The sequence below is a fragment of the Rhinopithecus roxellana genome, chromosome 1 (genome assembly GCF_007565055.1).
Source record: "Rhinopithecus roxellana isolate Shanxi Qingling chromosome 1, ASM756505v1, whole genome shotgun sequence".
Classification (NCBI taxonomy): domain Eukaryota; kingdom Metazoa; phylum Chordata; class Mammalia; order Primates; family Cercopithecidae; genus Rhinopithecus; species Rhinopithecus roxellana.
The window spans coordinates 44513114-44530373 of record NC_044549.1 but is presented as its reverse complement, the minus strand read 5'-3'; the positions used below and the strand labels follow the sequence as shown (position 1 = coordinate 44530373).

General features: G+C 40.6%; 1 protein-coding gene across 1 annotated transcript in view; it reads left to right on the top strand.

The window, feature by feature from the left end:
* Nucleotides 1-296: 296 nt before the first annotated feature.
* The window catches only part of HACD2 (3-hydroxyacyl-CoA dehydratase 2), a 93276-nt gene continuing 76312 nt past the window's right edge, over nucleotides 297-17260 (top strand). Inside the window, exons 1-3 of the mRNA XM_010354831.2 lie at nucleotides 297-499; nucleotides 3063-3180; nucleotides 17226-17244. Of these exons, the coding sequence (XP_010353133.1) occupies nucleotides 345-499; nucleotides 3063-3180; nucleotides 17226-17244 (292 nt within the window). The 5' untranslated portion in view covers nucleotides 297-344. The remainder of the gene's footprint in view (nucleotides 500-3062; nucleotides 3181-17225; nucleotides 17245-17260) is intronic.

Genomic DNA, 17260 nt, shown 5'->3' with positions numbered 1-17260 from the left:
CGAATAGCGAGAGACGACGCAACATCCAGCTGGCAGAGGCAGCGGGCCTGGCGAGGATGGCCACACTGAACTAATCCAAGATGGCGCCGAGGTTGTAACCGGGAGCGCGCAAGAGGCGGGAATTACCCTGATCCAAAATGGCAGTGGCAATTGAGGCAAGCCGAGGGACGGAAGCGCCAGGAGCGTCTTTGCCCTCAGCCAAGATGGCGGCTGCCGTGGACCCTGTCCCGGCTCCGCCCCGCGGCCCCGGCCCCGCCTCCCCCTCGTTCCTCCCTCCGCCCCCTCGCCTCGTATAGTCCGGCCAGAGCCGCTAGCGCTGCGAGAGCGGGCTTCGGGCACTTGACATGGCGGCAGCGGCGGCGACTGCAGCGGCGAAGGGGAATGGGGGCGGCGGTGGCAGGGCTGGGGCCGGGGACGCCAGCGGCACGCGGAAGAAGAAGGGCCCAGGGCCCCTGGCCACGGCGTACCTGGTTATCTACAATGTGGTGATGACAGCCGGGTGAGGCTGGGGCTCGGGAGGGCGGGGAGGCGGGGAGCCAGCGCGGCCGGGGAGGGAGCGCTGCGGCCAGCGGCGCGGCCCACCGCAGGCAGTGCGTCCCGAGCGGGCGGTGCCCGGGACCGGGCACCTGGGCGCTGAGGGCGGCCGAGCGCTGAATCGGCCCCGGTGGCTGCCCGCGAGCTCCCTCCTGCGCTGGGGGTCGAGCCAAGTTCCCAGGCACTGGGGCGCGGGGACGGCTGCCGGGCGCTGGCTCGCGAGGGCCGCTGGAGAAAAGGTGGGGCTGGCCACAGGTGCGGGGCCCGGGACGGCGGCCGGATGACCTGCCTCGCGAAGCCCATCCCAGGCGACCAGGCTCGGATGGTGAACGGCGCCAGCCTAGGTAGTGGAGGAGCTGTGGCTGCAGGGTGACCATTCATTTGGGCGGCTATTTTCAAAATCTGGGCTGCGCTTTAATCCGAAAGGTATTGGGAAAGCGTTCAAAGTTTTTGGCCAGCGACATAAGCAGAGCTGAGCTTTAGATGAGTTCAGACTTTTAGGATGGGTTGGGATTGAGAAGAAGCTGGGGAGTAGAAGGCAGAGTTACTGGGGAGGGGGAGAATAGACCCTCGAAACGGTTTTACCCATCTTCTGTCTCCCTCATTTCAGTCCATCCCTTATCCCGGCGGGTTTTTAGTTCAAGCTCTGCCACTAACTAGCTGTTTGACTTTGGATAAATAATCTTATTTCTCTAGCCTCCGTTTTTTCATCTGTAAAACTGAAGGGTTGGGCTGGGTAATGAAGGTTCCTTAAGCTCTGCAATTCTTTATCTCGTCATTTTGGTGAGGAGGGTCACAGGATCAGACAATTTGTTATATATTTTTAAGTTATCTTCATCTGTAATTTTTTAAGAAGTCCTAACATTTTATGAAAAATTTCAAACATACAGAAGAGTTGAAAGAATTGTATAGTGAATATCCATTTTTATTTAGTTTTAAAGTGGGTGATACATTGGCAGGGTTCAAAATGAAAAACATAAGGGAATACAGTGAAAATCTTTCCTCCTACCTTTTCCTTCTACCCAGATCCCCTCCCTCGAGGCAGTTAATTTTGTATATCCTTAAGATGCTGATGCAAGCAAATATGTTTATACATCCCCCTACCCATTTTTAAAATAAGACAAATGCCAATATATTAATATTTTTGCAATTCAGCACCTTGCTTTTTTTTTTCAAAAAAAAAATATATCGTGGGAGGATCATATATGTATTGCTAGTATTAGAAATGGTAGGTGTTGAAACCTAGGCTCAGAGAAGTTGTGCCTTGCATGAGATCATAGAACTTGTTAGTAGAAGTTCCGGATCTAGAAATCATTTCTCTTGACTCACAGGTCAATGAAGAACTAGTACAGATACAAGCTTTATATCACATCAGTGGTCACATAGATTGATTTTTAAAAGAACATCCAGGAATCTCTCTGTGTGTATTAATATTTATATATGTTATTCTTGTTGTCTTAGCAAGGGCTGGTGAGGGCATTGGACTGGAGAGGGATTTTAAGGTACATTGGTAAGAAGAAAGAAGTCTATTCCTGAGCAATGAACATAGAGAATGGGGTGGTGGAGGGTAAGGAGTGGTGTCTTAAACCAGGAAGATAAATTGGGATTGTGAGAGCAAAGTAAGCTTTTTTTTTTTTAAGGCTGTTAATGGTTATACCAGTTACACCATTAAATAATTTCTTCTTTTACAAACTCTTATTTGATGTCCTTATATGATAGTTTTTGGAAATAGCATAGACCACAAATACCCCATTGCCTAGTTGATACCTCGGTATACCTTGATCTAAATCCTTCCAGGAGACATACCTTAACAAAAAGGTCCATTTGTTTCATTATGGAACTTAACAAAACATTATGTTTATTTTTGAGAAGGACAGTGGAACAAAAATATAACATTCACGGCTGTATGCTTAAGTGCTTTCCTGTTTTGTGATGTGTATTGATCTGGCTTTCATTTCTGAGTTGATTTGGGGAAATTTGGCTAAAAAACTTTTTTTGTTTTGTTTTTTTTTTAACAAGAGCCCTTTATTCTTAATTTTAAAAGGATAGATTTTAAGGTGTGGGTAATTGTTCCAGTGAGACAATTATAAAAATAGTTTAAAGGATCTTCTTTCTACCCGGTAATTATTAAAAACCCTTTAACTGCACAGGCTGTTTAAAATTTTCCTTTAACTGTTTTTTTCTCGTCTTAGATTTTCTTGGCACCTAATTTAGTGGCACAAGGACCATTTTAGCTTATTCCTTTCCTTTTGGCCTTGTTCTCAATAGCAAAGTTGCCAAAAAAAATGAGCTCCAGATGGGTGAGGTGCCACTATGCTTTCACTGAGCCCTCTTGGTAAGGTGCTGTTGGTGTTGCAACATTTCAGTGGATTACAGCTTGGCGTTTGAGAGCTATTGTCCATAAATCCAGATTACTGATGCTTGATGTCACCTTTAGCACTATCTTTTATTGCCACAGCTGTCTATTAACCTAAATCCTACTTTTTTTATTTTTATTTTTTCCTGATTGCTCTTTTCTCTTTTACTAGGTGGCTGGTTATAGCGGTTGGTCTGGTCCGAGCATACCTGGCTAAGGGCAGCTACCATAGCCTTTATTATTCAATTGAAAAGCCTTTGAAATTCTTTCAAACTGGAGCCTTATTGGAGGTAGGTCCTGAGATTTATTGTTGTTACTGATTTCCATTGATATAAAGAAAAACATACAACTAAATTATATTGAAGTAGCATACCTCCATTGCATTTGTGTGAAATTTTGAAATTTTGCGTCCTCACGTACTAAAGTGTTGATACCTAGGCTTTTTGATGTTCTAGATTGGGTAAAATCTCATTTAACTTATATTACCTTGAATATATTTTATATTTGACTTTGGAAAATCAACTGAAACAAGCTTGTATTAGGATTTTAAAAAATTCTAGGGACATCCTGAGGAAGCACTGGCAAAATCAGATGCTTTCAGGGTTTATGTAATAGAAATAGTGAAGTTGGTGGGTGTAGGATATTGGGAGTGATAGAAGACATAATAGCAAGCCTGTCTAAAGGCATCCAAATTTTAAAAATTTAACTAAAATGTATTGATTTCCCTGCATTAAGGGCAGTGTATATCCAGCCCTCTCTCTTGGGGTAAGTATAGATTAGCATTTTGGAATTGCAAGGGATAAAAACCCAATTCAAACTGTTTTCAGCAAAAAAGGAATTTTCTGGCCTCTGTAGTTGATACAGATACAGGATTAATTTACAAAGAAACTAGCTCAGGAATGAGAACCAAGGAGTTGACGCTGCCAGATTCTCTTGCTTTCTCTCATCTCTGCTTGTCTGTTTCTCTTTGAATGTTGGTCTTGGGCTCTCCACATGGTGGGAAACAGGGAGGGTGTTTATTTTTCTCAGCATTTGTGTCACACACTTCCCAGGGAGGATTCTGGTTGGCCCTACTTAGACTGTGCCAGTGATGTGAGGTGCTTGATTAGCCAATCTTAGGACACATGCCCATTCTTCTTTCCAAGGGACTATAGACTTTGTTTATGGAAAAGAGGGATGGGGATAGCTTTGGGCACACAAAATCAATAGCCACCGTAGTTCATTATGGTGAAAAACCTTCAGATTGCAGGGAAGATCTAGTTCATTTTGCTTAACCTCCAGGCAAGACCATCTTGACATTTATACTTTACTGGCAACTTTTAAAACCTGAACTATTGAATGATACTTAAGAACAAGTCATTTATCTCGCTGGGCATGGTGGCTCACGCCTGTAATCCCAGCACTTTGGGAGGCCGAGGCAGTCGGATCACGAGGTCAGGAGATTGAGACCATCCTGGCTAACATGGTGAAACCCCATCTCTACTAAAAATACAAAACTTAGCAGGGTATGGTGGCACACGCATGTAGTCCCAGCTACTGGGGATTCTGAGGCAGGAGAATCGTTTGAACGGGGAGACAGAGGTTGCAGTGAGCCGAGATCATGCCACTTGTACTCCAGCCTGGGCGACAGAACCAGACTCTGTCTCAAAAAAAAAAAAAGAAAAAAAGAAAAAATCGTTTATCTCATGAAATGAAATGTGATACCTCTACCTTTCATTCTCACTTTTTTTTTTTCTTGAGACAAGGTCTTGCTCTGTCGCCCAGGCTGGAGTGCAGTGGTGCAGTCGTGGCCATGGCTCACTGCAGCCTTGAACTCCTGGGATCAAGCAGTCCTCCCACCTCAGCTTCCAGAGTAGCTGGGCCCACAGGCGTGCATCACCATACATGGCTAATTTTTAAAACTTTGTAGAGACAGAGTCTCCCGGTGTTTTCCAGGCTGGTTTCAAACTCCTCGGCTCAAGCAGTCTTCTCATCTCAGCCTCCCAAAGCACTGGGATTACAGGCGTGAACCGCTGCCCCCAGCCCACTCTCACTTTATTTATTTATTTTTTTGAGAGAGGGTCACTCTGTCACCCAGGCTGAAGTGCAGTGGTGTGATTACTGCTCACTGCAACCTCGACTTCCCAGGCCCCAGCCAGCCTCCCACCTTATCCTCCCAAGTAGCTGGGACCACAGGCATGCACCACTGTGCCTGGCTCATTTGTATATTTTTGGTAGAGACGAGATTTGGCTGTGTCACCCAGGTGGGATCCACTCTCACTTTCTAAATCAGAAAGTTACCCATTTTGCTTTTGTTTTTTTCTCTTAGAAGGCAGAGGAGTTTCTTTTTTTCTTTCTTTTCTTTTCTTTTGTTTTTCTTTGAGACAGGGCCTTACTCTGTTGCCCAGGCAGGAGTGCAGTGGTGGGATCTTGGCTCACTGCAACACAGAGGAATTTCAATAGTGTCCATACTTAGACATTTTAAGTAGGTGGTATGATGAAATGAGCTTCCAGCTGGAAGCCTGAGTACCTTTTTTATTTTAAGTATAATAGTTTTTCCAACTGACTCTAGAGATTTGGGCGAGTCTTTTCTCTCTTATCTACCTCCTTTTCATTTGTAAAATAATCAGGTTAAAGTAGATTTCTAAAGTCCCTTACTACCCTAACCATTTGAGTCTGAGGAAATTTTAACACATCCTAATGTGAACCATTTTTTAAACTTAGAGGCTTGAACTTTTTTTGGAAGGGGACACTAGTAAATAAGTGGTACTTTCTATCTCAGAGCCTTGGCCAGTACAGTTCCCTGAAGCTACAGAGAAGCAAATTTCGAGTCAAGACCATCAGACTCCCAGTACTTGATATAGTAGGGGGTTGTCCCCAATTGGAATACTTCAATAATTTAAAGGGGTTTCTATCTCTTTAAGACATCATAATATTAGGGCTGAGCACAGTGGCTTATGCTTATCATCCCAGCAATCCCAGAGCTTTGGGAGGCCAAGGCAGCAGGATCACTTGAGGGCAAGAGTTCGAGACCAGGTTGGGCAACATAGCAAGACCTCGTCTCTACAAAAAAATTTTTTTTTTTTAGCTGGGCTGGGTGGTGGGTACCTGTAGTCCCAGCTACTTGGGAGGCTTAAATGGGAGGCTTGAGCTTGAGCCCAGGAGTTTGAGGCTGCAGCGAACTATGATTGCATCACTACAATCCAGCCTGGATGACAGAGTGAGACCTTGTCTCAAAAAAAAAAAAAACAACAACATTAAAAAAAACACTTGGTAATGTTAGAAGTATAATTTTTAAAATTTAAGTATATCTTAGGGAAGGTAGGGACATTAAACAGTGTCATACTTTAAAATCCACCCAGGAACCAAGTCTTAGACTTTGAAGGATTAGCCTGTTTATCCTTATAGAATTTTTAATAGGGATTTAGGAAAATATCTTGGATTTTTGGTTTTATCTCTGTTATCCCCGCTAAGAACCAATTAAGTGACAAATCCTGGATTTGATTTTGGGAAAAAGTCTGCATAAGGAAGTGACGACTCCCAGGAACATGCAGGCAATTAACATTGCAAAGGTCAGTGATGGAAGTAATCCCTTGGATTGGGCGTTAGAGCAGGCTTGCTGAAACAACAGTTTCTGTGGTTGAGGAGCTTTTCATTGCCAACCCCATCTATGCTGTGTAATAATTAGATGTGTATGATATTGTTTAATTACACATAAGTTATCCCGATGGGAATTATTAGTGTTGACAGTGTATCCTGTTTACAGGAGGAGAAAATGAATCCAGGGAAGGCAGCTACTCATTTATATCTCTTTATGCTAAATGTTATTCTTTATTAGGTTCTGTGGGAGTTTACTTAAAAAGGAAATCGAAATTACTTGTTCTCCAATTTCAAATCTTCTTAGGAAAATAAAAACACTTTGCTTTTTAAAAGCTATAAAAACATTTACCAAGCAAGTACAAAGGAGCATGTAGTAGTGAGGTACAAAATGAAGCCTGGCTGAGTGCTGTGGCTCACATCTGTAATCCCAGCACTTGGGAGGCTGACATGGGGGGACTGCTTGAGGCCAGGAATTCAAGACCAACCTGGGAAACATAGCAAGACCCCATCTCTACAAAAAATTAAAAAATTAGCCAGGCATGGTAGCATATGCCTGTAGTCCCAGCTAATCAGAAGACTGAGGCCGGAGGATCACTTGTGCCCAGGAGTTCGAGGCTACAGTGAGCCATGATCGTGCCACTGCACTCCAGCCTGGGTAACAGAGCAAGACCCCATTTCCAAAAAAAAGAGTATATATAAATAAAATGCTACTCATGGATAAAATGTGGTCTATAGATATAAACATTCATAAAATTAATAAAAGCAAATGAATTACTGATACATGTTATGCCTGGATAAATCTTGAAAAAAATGCATGTGAAAGAAGGCAGATACAAAAAGTCACAAATAGTATGATATCATTTATATGAAATATCCAGAAAGGCAAATCCACAGTGACAGAAAGTAGAGGAATTATTAGGGGATGTGGGAAGAGAGAATGGGGAGTGACTGCTAATGATACAGGATTTCCTTTTAAGGTGAGGATATTGTTCTTGAAATAGTGGTGGTGGGTGCACAACTCTGTGAACATATTAAAAACCACTGGATTGTACAGTTTAAAATTGTGAATTTTGTGGCATGTGAATTATATGTCGGTTTTTAAAAAACGAGTTCCTCTGTAATGAGCTGTGGATGTTTTCTACTTTATTCATTTTTTGGAGTCTGTGATACTCATTGATAAGGCAGATGTTATCTTTGCGTATTTGTCAAGTATAGTTAGATTAAAAATTACTAGATTGATGCAGTTATGGCAGTTTAAAATTGTGTCTGAGAGAATTTGGATTTCTCAATATCTTTGATTAATATAAAACTGTAATTATAGCAAAGACACTTTCAAATACTCATGATTGGATATACCTCTGTGATTGACAGTGAGATTTCAAATGGGTTAAAGATTGCTCTGCAAAGAGGTTAACTGTTGAGATTGATACAGACTATCTTCAACGTATTTACATTGCTGTATATGTCATTTACCTACCATTGTGCATCTGAGACTGCCTGATGGACCACAGGAACTCCCTTTCCTTCCCATTCTCTTACAGATCTTTCTTCTACTTAAAACCCCTTATCTACAAAAATAAATAAACAACCCAATCTCATTTCTGATCATGTCTTAGAATTGATCTAGGACAGGGTCTGGAGAAGTGGTGAGAGACAGCAGACAGCTTTTAATGAATAGGAAACTGATTTGGGGTATTTCTCTAAAATATATCAGAGTCTTAGGAACTTGCAGTGTCCTTAAGAAGAAAGATCCCTTCTTATCTCCCTGCCAGTTTTTCTTTCTTTATGGCTCAAACACTAACTGATTTTTGCCATGTAGGTATGGCGCTTCAGACTGCTTTTGTAAACTGGTTTGAGGACATAACCATTGTCTGTTGTATTTTTCCTTCTTGTGGAAACATTCTGATTTCCCAGTAATAATCTCAAAAAGGAACTTCTGAAAAGCAAGCTACATGCATATGTTAGGCTCCTTTTATTCTGGACCCATTTTGAGGAGAGACATCTCTAAAAGAGGCTTTTGAAAAGCTAGCAAGAGCAAGTCATAGTGGAGATATCTAACACAAATAGGAATGACAACAAATCCCAGAAAAGCAACTTCTCAAACAGTGTGAAAACCAGAGGAAAACGCTAACTTGATTAAAATTAATAAGTGTCACAACATTAGAAGGGAATAGGGAGCCGGAAGGAAACAGGAACCCACCCACACAGACCTCACTGCTTGGTGACTCAAGCAAATAGAAGCAAATTGATGTGGTATTCAAGAGGTGCAATAGCTAACATCTGTAGAAAGAAATGTGCTGAAATTAAAAAAAAAAAAAACTAAAAATATCAGTGGTGGCAATGTAGGGCAGGAAGGAGCCACAGTGCAAGAAATAGGTGATACTGAAGATTCAAAAAAGGCAGGAGTTTCCAATCGCATTCTCATATAAAATCAATTGCAGAACAGAAGTCATAGGGAAATTTTCACAGTTCACCATGTAAAAGAAACATTACAAAACATTATAACAGAAAAACAATATATATAGAACCAGTGTATCTAGAAAACCTGATAAGGGTGTATAAGCTTTCAAAAAGTAAGACTACCAGAAGAAGTAGAAAAGGTTGGAATATACAGCTTGTAAATAATCAGGGAGGAAGGTTACAGAAAACTTTGCTGAACTGAAAGACCACCTCACTATGGTTAGTGACAGTTTATGGTGTTCCACAACAAAAAAATTTCTTCCCTTCCTGAGTACTTAAACAATTTCCAGCATAAAAGAGCAGATTTTAAAATGTAATAGTTAAAAACAACTTGGGACCTTAAACCTGAAAGAAGAAAAAATCCCCGTGAAGCTAGTAGGAAACGTTAGGTTCCTGGATAACAGACCATGCAATTTCCTACAGTTGGAAACGTTTTGAAAACACTTAGAAAAACTAATGGAACTTTGAAAGCACCTTATCAAAGAGTATTTAACTTTAATCAGAGTAGTTAGCTGTTATCAAAGAATAACTGTTATATAAATAAATAAAATTAACCAAGTTTTCAAACTAGCACTGTCCAATAGGACTTTTTGCAGTGATAATGTTGGAACACTGTCCAAAACAGTAGCCACTAGTCACTTAAAATGTGGCTAGTGGGTCTGAGAAACTGAGTTTTAAATTTTATTTACTTTTGGTCGGGAGTGGTGGCTGACACCTGTAGTCCCAGCACTTTGGAAGGCCAAGGTGGAAGGATCGCTTCAGGCCAGGAGTTCAAGACCAGCTTGGGCAATATAGCAAGACCTCATCTCTGCAAAAAATTTCAAAAATTAGCCAGATACAGTGGCGCACATTAGTCCTAGCTACTCGGGAGGCTAAGACAGGAGAATCGCTTGAGCCCAGGAATTTCAGGCTGAAGTATGTTACGTCACTCTACCGCACTCCAGTCTAGGGGACAGAGAAAGACCCTGTTTTACAAAAAAATAAAAATGAAAATTCTTTACTCTTTATTTAAGTTTAAGTAGGCACATATGGCTAGTGGCCACTGCACAGCATAAGCCTTTAGACCACAGTACAGATTGCAGTGTGATCACGTGGAATCCCATAAGATATTTCAGATTTTACCAGGATAGAATGAAGTGGGAAGGAGGACAAACATAACAATGTACATTTTGTATCACTCCAGAGTTTATAGATTTTTAAATCGATAATAACAAGAATAGTTATATGCTGATGTTTTCAGATTAGGAAAATCAATAGGGGATAAAAGCACAATTGCAGATACTGAAAAAGGCATGGAAGAGTATATATCAAACTGTTACTTAGAGCTTACCTCTGGAGGGGCATGGTATTTTGGGGCGGGGGGGAGTAAAAGATTACCACTTTTAATATACTTCAGTATGTATTTATTTATCACTTACATGAAACGTATAATTTTTAAAAATAAAATTCTATATTATATGTAATTGAAAACAAGATGAATGAGGAAAATAAGATTTTGAAGTTTTTTGAAAAAGGAAAACAATAAGCAGCTTAGTTTATTTTTCGATTTTAGGAGAAATAGAGTTTTACATCTACAAATCCTGTTAATTTTTTTAATGACAGGAGAATAATAATAAACCTATAACATAATAGAGTATAGCAAACATGCATCATTTTTTATGTTTATGCACATGGACTGATTAAATTTATCAAGATAAAAAGATGAAATGATGGTTACTGGTTAAAAACTAAAGTCTAACAATCTGTTGCTTATGAGGCTGACTTTTAAGTTTACTAAGGGACAAACCAGCTTGCCATGACCGAGTGTCAAGAAAAGCAGGACTACCCAGTTACAGCATAAGATAAGGTTGATTTCAGAGCAGAAGCCGAAAAGAACCTTAGTTCACAATTTGTCAGTAGCAAGAACATGGGAGACACATGTTGGTGAAATCATATGATGAATGAATGATTATCTGAACAGAGAAACAAAATATGTAAAAAGCTGGCAGAAATGCTATAGAAGTTAAGAAATAGAATTGTTCTTAAGAGATGTCACAGTATATGTAAAAACACTAGAGACAAGAAATTCGGGTATGAAGACTTGGTTTTGCCATTAATTAGCCCTGTGACCTTGATCTTAACCTCTCTCGCCCTCAATTCATTATGTGCAGTGAATACACTGGATTAGATGACCTTACATTTTTCCCCACTTTTAAGTTCTGTGAGACTTCAACATTTCACTATCAGAATATGAAAATTAAGCACATAATGAATTAGTAAATTACAGGGCTGGAGATAGCCAGAAAAGTGAAATTAAGTGACAAAGGAAAAATAATGGTAATTGAGGAATCTTTTTACCTATTTCCTCAAAAATTGGATGTAAAAGGATTTTGAAAACATGTTTGGAGTCTGAGGGAGCCCAGTGAATAACCAACACCCCTTTGCTTATTTATGTTCTGAACATTGAGCAATAACTCAAAGGAGTTACATAAGGATCCTAAAAATCACCTTTATTAGTGATAAAGGCTGAGGACATGCTTTAGTGTGCCAGTCAAATGGCTTTGCTAACTGAACTCGACAATTAGACTCACCACTCACCCTGTCCTGAGCAGCAGCAGACAGGCTGTCTTAGAAGAAACCATGAGAACTTAAGTTCTCTATGGAACCTCTCGGGTGGAGCTGAATTGAGCACACCCCATTTATTCTTCCCAAATTTACCCTCAAATGAGCCATCCTTTCCAGAGGTAAAGTAATTAAAGGAGACCAGTACTATGTGGTGGAAATCCATCCTCATAGAAACCAGAAGAGAGGCTAAAGGTGAGTTTTCCGCCAGTAATAAGTACTGTATATTCATTGTAGAAAAAACTCAGATGCAGAAGAAAATGCATAGCAGTCATAATCTAAAGATAACCACTATTAACATTTTGGTGTCTATCCTTGAAGACTATATATTATTATTATTGTTAAGTTTTAAGCAAGAATGAAATCATGTATGTGTAGAATACGATAATTCCTAAAACAAATCAAATACAGGTAAATGTAACTCAAATTGGTTATGGACTTCTGCGCAGTAAATAAAACGAGTGTAGTGGACATGTCTGTGGAGCTGCCCAGCTCAGCGTGCCCTCTCTGGAATTTGTCTGGTTCTCAAGGCTGGACCCTTAGCAGCTACATCTCTATTCCCTGACTCTGCATCTTAGGCCATAGCTGGCTGCTCCAGGGGTGCATAACTGACCCAAAGTGGGCTAGTCAGGTTTCTTTTTTCCTCCCAAGAATTTGGAATTTTGAATTGAAAGACAGAGATGGGGAATCACTATAGCTGAATCACATTAAGTCTGTGGACTGCAGCTGAGGTCTTGAAAGCTGCTTGGGTTTCTATTCCTTTTGAGACTTGTTAAACTTTTTGGGGCTTTGTTGTTATTGTTTTACCTTGGATTAAAAATGAAATTGAACAGAATTGTTGGTAACCTACAAAAATAATTCCCCTAGTTCAAATTTTAGAAACTTTGAAAAGATGTTTCCAAGTAACCTATTGTGCAAATGGCATTTTGACATTGAGGTTAAAATTTAAAACTAAAATCAGTTTATTGCCAATGGAAATGGAAAGGACGCAAGAGGAGAGAGGAGTTTATGGTGCATGTTTTCTTTTCTTTTTTTGAGACAGGGTCTTGCTCCGTTGCCCAGGATGGAGTGTAGTGGCATGATTGTAGCTCATTGCAGCCTCAACCTCTTGGGCTGAAGTGATCCTCCTGCCTCAGCCTTCCAGGCACATGCCACCATGCACAGCTAGTTTTAAATATTTTTTGTAGAGATGGGGTCTCACTATGTTGCACAGGCTGATCTTGAACTCCTGACCTCAAGTGATCCTCCTGCTTTGGCCTCCTAAAGTGTTGAGATTACAGGCATGAGCCACTGTGGCTGGTCCAACATGTATTTTCAAGGGAGATTTTGAATATGGCAAGTCATCTTAAAATTTTTTTTGATGAAATGTGCTTATTCTTGTCCAGTGATTCTTAGTGGACCTCAACAAAGCAGTGCCAGCACTTCACTTCACCACTTCAGGGTGCATTTTGGAAAACTGTGAGGGTATTTCAGTTGCCACAATGACTGGAGATACTACTGGCTAGATGTCCTATGATATGTGAGACAGTCCAACTTCAAGGAGATTTGTTCTGCATCCTCCTTGGCTTCTGCATATCTCCCCAGGCCAACCCCTCTACAAATATAAATGGACAATTTTTTAGTACATATTAATACTGAAAAATCTTCAGGAGAAATTAAAAAGCTTATTAAGTTAGAAGAAGGTTGTGGTCTTAGTTTTTTGTTGCTGCATAACAAAAATACCACAAACCTAGCGGCTGAAAACAACACTCATCGATTAGCTCACGGTTCTCTTAAGTCAGAAGCTGGGCTTGACTGGGTTCTTTGCTCGGGGGTCTCATAAGATTGAAATCAAGGTGTCAGCCAGGCTGGATGATTTCTTATCTGGAGGCTCCAGGGGAAGAATCTGCATTCAAGCTCATCCAGGTTATTGGCTGAATCTAGTTGTAGGTGTGAGGTCTGCATTTCCTTGCTAGCTGTCAGCAGGAGGTCACTCCTCACTCCTAGAGGCTGCTCTCCAGGCCTTGTACATGACCCCCCTGCAGCTTCAAAGCCAGAGTGGCCTGCTGAATCCCTCTTGTTCTTTGAATATCTTTGACTTCCCCTTCTGCCACCAGCCAGAGGAAAGTGCTTTTAAAGGGCTCATCTGGTTGGTCAGGTCCACCCACATAATATCTCTATCTTCAAATCACTTGACTTGAGACTTTAATTATGCTTGCAAAGTCCTTACACTGCAGTACCTAGATTAGTGTTTGATTGAATAGCCAAGGAACAGTAATTGTGGGGGATCGCCTTAAGAATGCTACCCTACCACCATCATTGGTATGAAGCAAGAAGCTTAAGTGAAATGAAGGTATTGTCTCAAAATAATTAAGTAATTTATTCCCTCTGCACATTCTGTTCTGTAAGCATTACAGCATTTCTAGTTTGCATATTTAGTTGAAAAGGATTTCAGCGCAGTAGTGAAAATCATTGAAAATCAGTTTTGAGATTCCTGTTTAGACTTCAATAATTAACTTATTAGAGACACATGAAATGCAGGGATTTCATTGGATTTCTTTAATATAGACTAATATTTCATATTATTGCCTGTGTGTGTGTGTAATGGTATGAAATCTAGGTTGTGAAATGTAAATTTTATTTTGGGATAGCTTGTCTTCTGTTTTGTCCTAAAAGTATCCTCTGTTACACAACGGCTTTATTGCCTCTTGCATTACAGTTTGTTTACATCTAATTCCTCTTCTGTTCCTTATTGCAGCATTTAAAGAATATATTTTCAAGGTCTTTTTACAGACTGTACACTGATTATATATCTCAATAGGATTTCAAGGCAGAAGGATGGATTTTCTGTGATACTGTCTTCCGACCGTATCCCATGACATAACCTAGGAGATTATTTAGATTATTTTGACACTTTATAAATAAATAAGACCTAGCTGATTTGAAATAGTATTGTACTCCTTCAATTTCTCTACTTTGACTTTTACTTACTTTAGCATATTATTCCAACTTTGTGTAAGGTTACTTCTTTATTTCTATTGTTATCTTAATACTCTTTTTTCCAAGTATGAGTCTGTACCTCTACCTCTGCCCTTTTATTTTCCTATACTTGCCCACAGTGGTTTCTGTTACTCTTATTTTTAAATCCAAACTTATTTATCATAACTTACTATGTACATGTGACTGCATCATTATGTCCCCATTTACAAGTTGAAATACATATTTTGAAAAATAAATTACTTTTTATTTCTTCTTTGCATATCAATTGGGACATTGTATTTATTTGCTTTTGAAAATTTTGCATAGGTAGGTCATTTTATCTATGAATTTCTTTTCAGAATGGTAGAGGAGGTGTTATAAAAATATGTGTGATTAAAAAGGGGAGAGTGCATCAGGACTGAGACCTACTGCTCTGCCATGCAAAGAAGACGTGCTAGCCATTGCTGTGTGTCCTCCCCTGCAGTGTCCTGTTGCTAATCAGCAGCCTGGATGTCTTTTTTTTTTTTTCTTTTTGAGACAGAATCTTGCTCTGTCACCCATGCTGGAGTGCAGTGGCAGGATCTCAGCTCCCTGCAACCTTTGTCTCCTGGGTTCAAGCGATTCTCCTGCCTCAGCCTCCCGAACAGCTGAGACTACAGACGTGTGCCACTATGCCCAGCTAATTTTTTGTATTTTTAGTAAAGATGGGGTTTCACCATGTTGGCCAGGCTGGTCTCAAACTCCTGACCTCAGGTCATCCGCCCCACTCGGCCTACCAAAGTGCTGGGATTGTAGGCGTGAGCCATCATGCCCGGCCAGTCTGGGCGTCTTGCTGCATACATGGATAGACTAGATTTTCTGGGCCGGGTGCAGTGGCTCATGCCTGTAATCCCAGCACTTTGGGAGGCCACGGCTGGTGGATCACTTGAGCCCAGGAGTTCAAGACCACCCTGGGCAACATGGCAAAAGCCTGTCTATACAAAAAATATAAAAATTAGCCAGGCGTGGTGGCAATTGCCTGTAGTCCCAGCTACTCAGGAGGCTGAGGTGGGAGGATTGCTTGAGTCCGAGGAAGTTGAGGTTGCAGGGAGCTGTAAGTGAACCACTGTACTCTGCCTGGGTGATAGAACAAGATCCTGTGTCCAAAATAAAAGAGCAGGTTTTCTGTCTAGGCACTGTCATCTGTCTTCTTGTTTCAAAGAATGTTTTTCATTCCTTATTTTGATCTAGATCTTTTAGTTTTCCTCAACTTTGCAGCAGGAGGTGTAGCTTATCATATTTATACTTTAGTATTTACTTAACAGTGTTTTCTATTGAAAAAGACTGTAAGATTTGCAATGTGGTAATTATTTTGTTCTCCTGGCAGTTACCAGCAACATTGTGCAGCTTGGTTTGGTTTTTTAATCCAATCTCCCCACTTCCCTCCCCCCAAAATTGAGTGAAATAGTTTTTGAGCACAGAGTCTTATCAGGCTCAGGCATGTTTTAGATAAGCTAAGTCTTGTCAAGTTCTGACTCTGTAGATCTCATAACTAATGCACAATGAAATAATGTGGTACAATAGAAATAAAACCTAAGTTCTTGGTCCTGACCGTCATTTACTGCCCTGGGCAAGTTGTGTGGCTTCTCTGAGCCTTGGTTTTCTTGTCTGCAAGTAAAGATTTTCTGTCCTGCCTATCTGCCAGGTAATTATTAGGATCAAACAATATAAAGACTGCTAGAGAAATGTAAAAATTCTGAAATGCCCTACAATAGCTGTTAGGTTATATCATCTAGAAAAGGTTTGGTCATTAAATCAATTTTATAAGTGGCTTCAAATTACTTTTTTGCCACCACCACCACCACCAGAGTTAAAACACTGCTATATAAAGGATGAGTTGGAAGGGGATTTAGAAGGACCTAATTTGCCAGTTCGATGGCCATTGAGATGGAGTGGAGATGGCAGTCTGACTCAAGGCACTGGAAATAAAAATGGAGAAGACAGACCCCAGAATCATCAGCAGGACTTAGAAACTAGTTGTACTTGAGGATGAGGGGAAGGAAGGACTGTTGAACCCCAAAGACCGGGAGGTTGGTTATCAAGAGGCATAATAGGCGTGATGGAAGAAAAGCGTGTGCTTCCCACTGAGGCTGTATTTGAGTCTCTGCTGTGACTCCCTGATGGAGCTGTCCAGAAGCAGCTTGGCATGTAGGGCCCAGATCCCCAGGAGACAGGATTGGATTGGACCACGGAGTCCCTCTGCAGTGAGATCATTGAATGAGGCAAGATGGGAGTTGAGGGTGGAACTTAGTAGAATGAATGTCTGCATTGAAGGGCCTGCAAGGCAAGGAGAGCCAACAAAGGCTCTTCTTACCCCGCGTTCCAGAGTCTGTGGCCGTTCTGTTCTATAGCGTATGGAACATGGAGATGCTGTACACTTATTGCTCTTACAAGTTTGTGCATTTTAAAAGAGCCCTTGGTGTCTGATAAACCACTGAGTGGGAAGAGCAAATCTTCCTCAGAAAATCCTTCAAAGATGCACAAACTAAAAATGAACAAACAAACAAAACTGAGCAAGAATTTACATTTTGTTAAATAGCCTGTAACCAAGTTTAAAAATGGAATGTTCGTTTTTCATATTTAATACTGCTGGCAGATGCTGCTCTATTCTTACTGAAACATCAGTTTATACTAAATAAAACTTTAATACTATTGATTCTTACTAATTCTCCTCTTTTTTTCCCCTTTTTTCCTCTAGATTTTACATTGTGCTATAGGTAAGTATGGATTTCC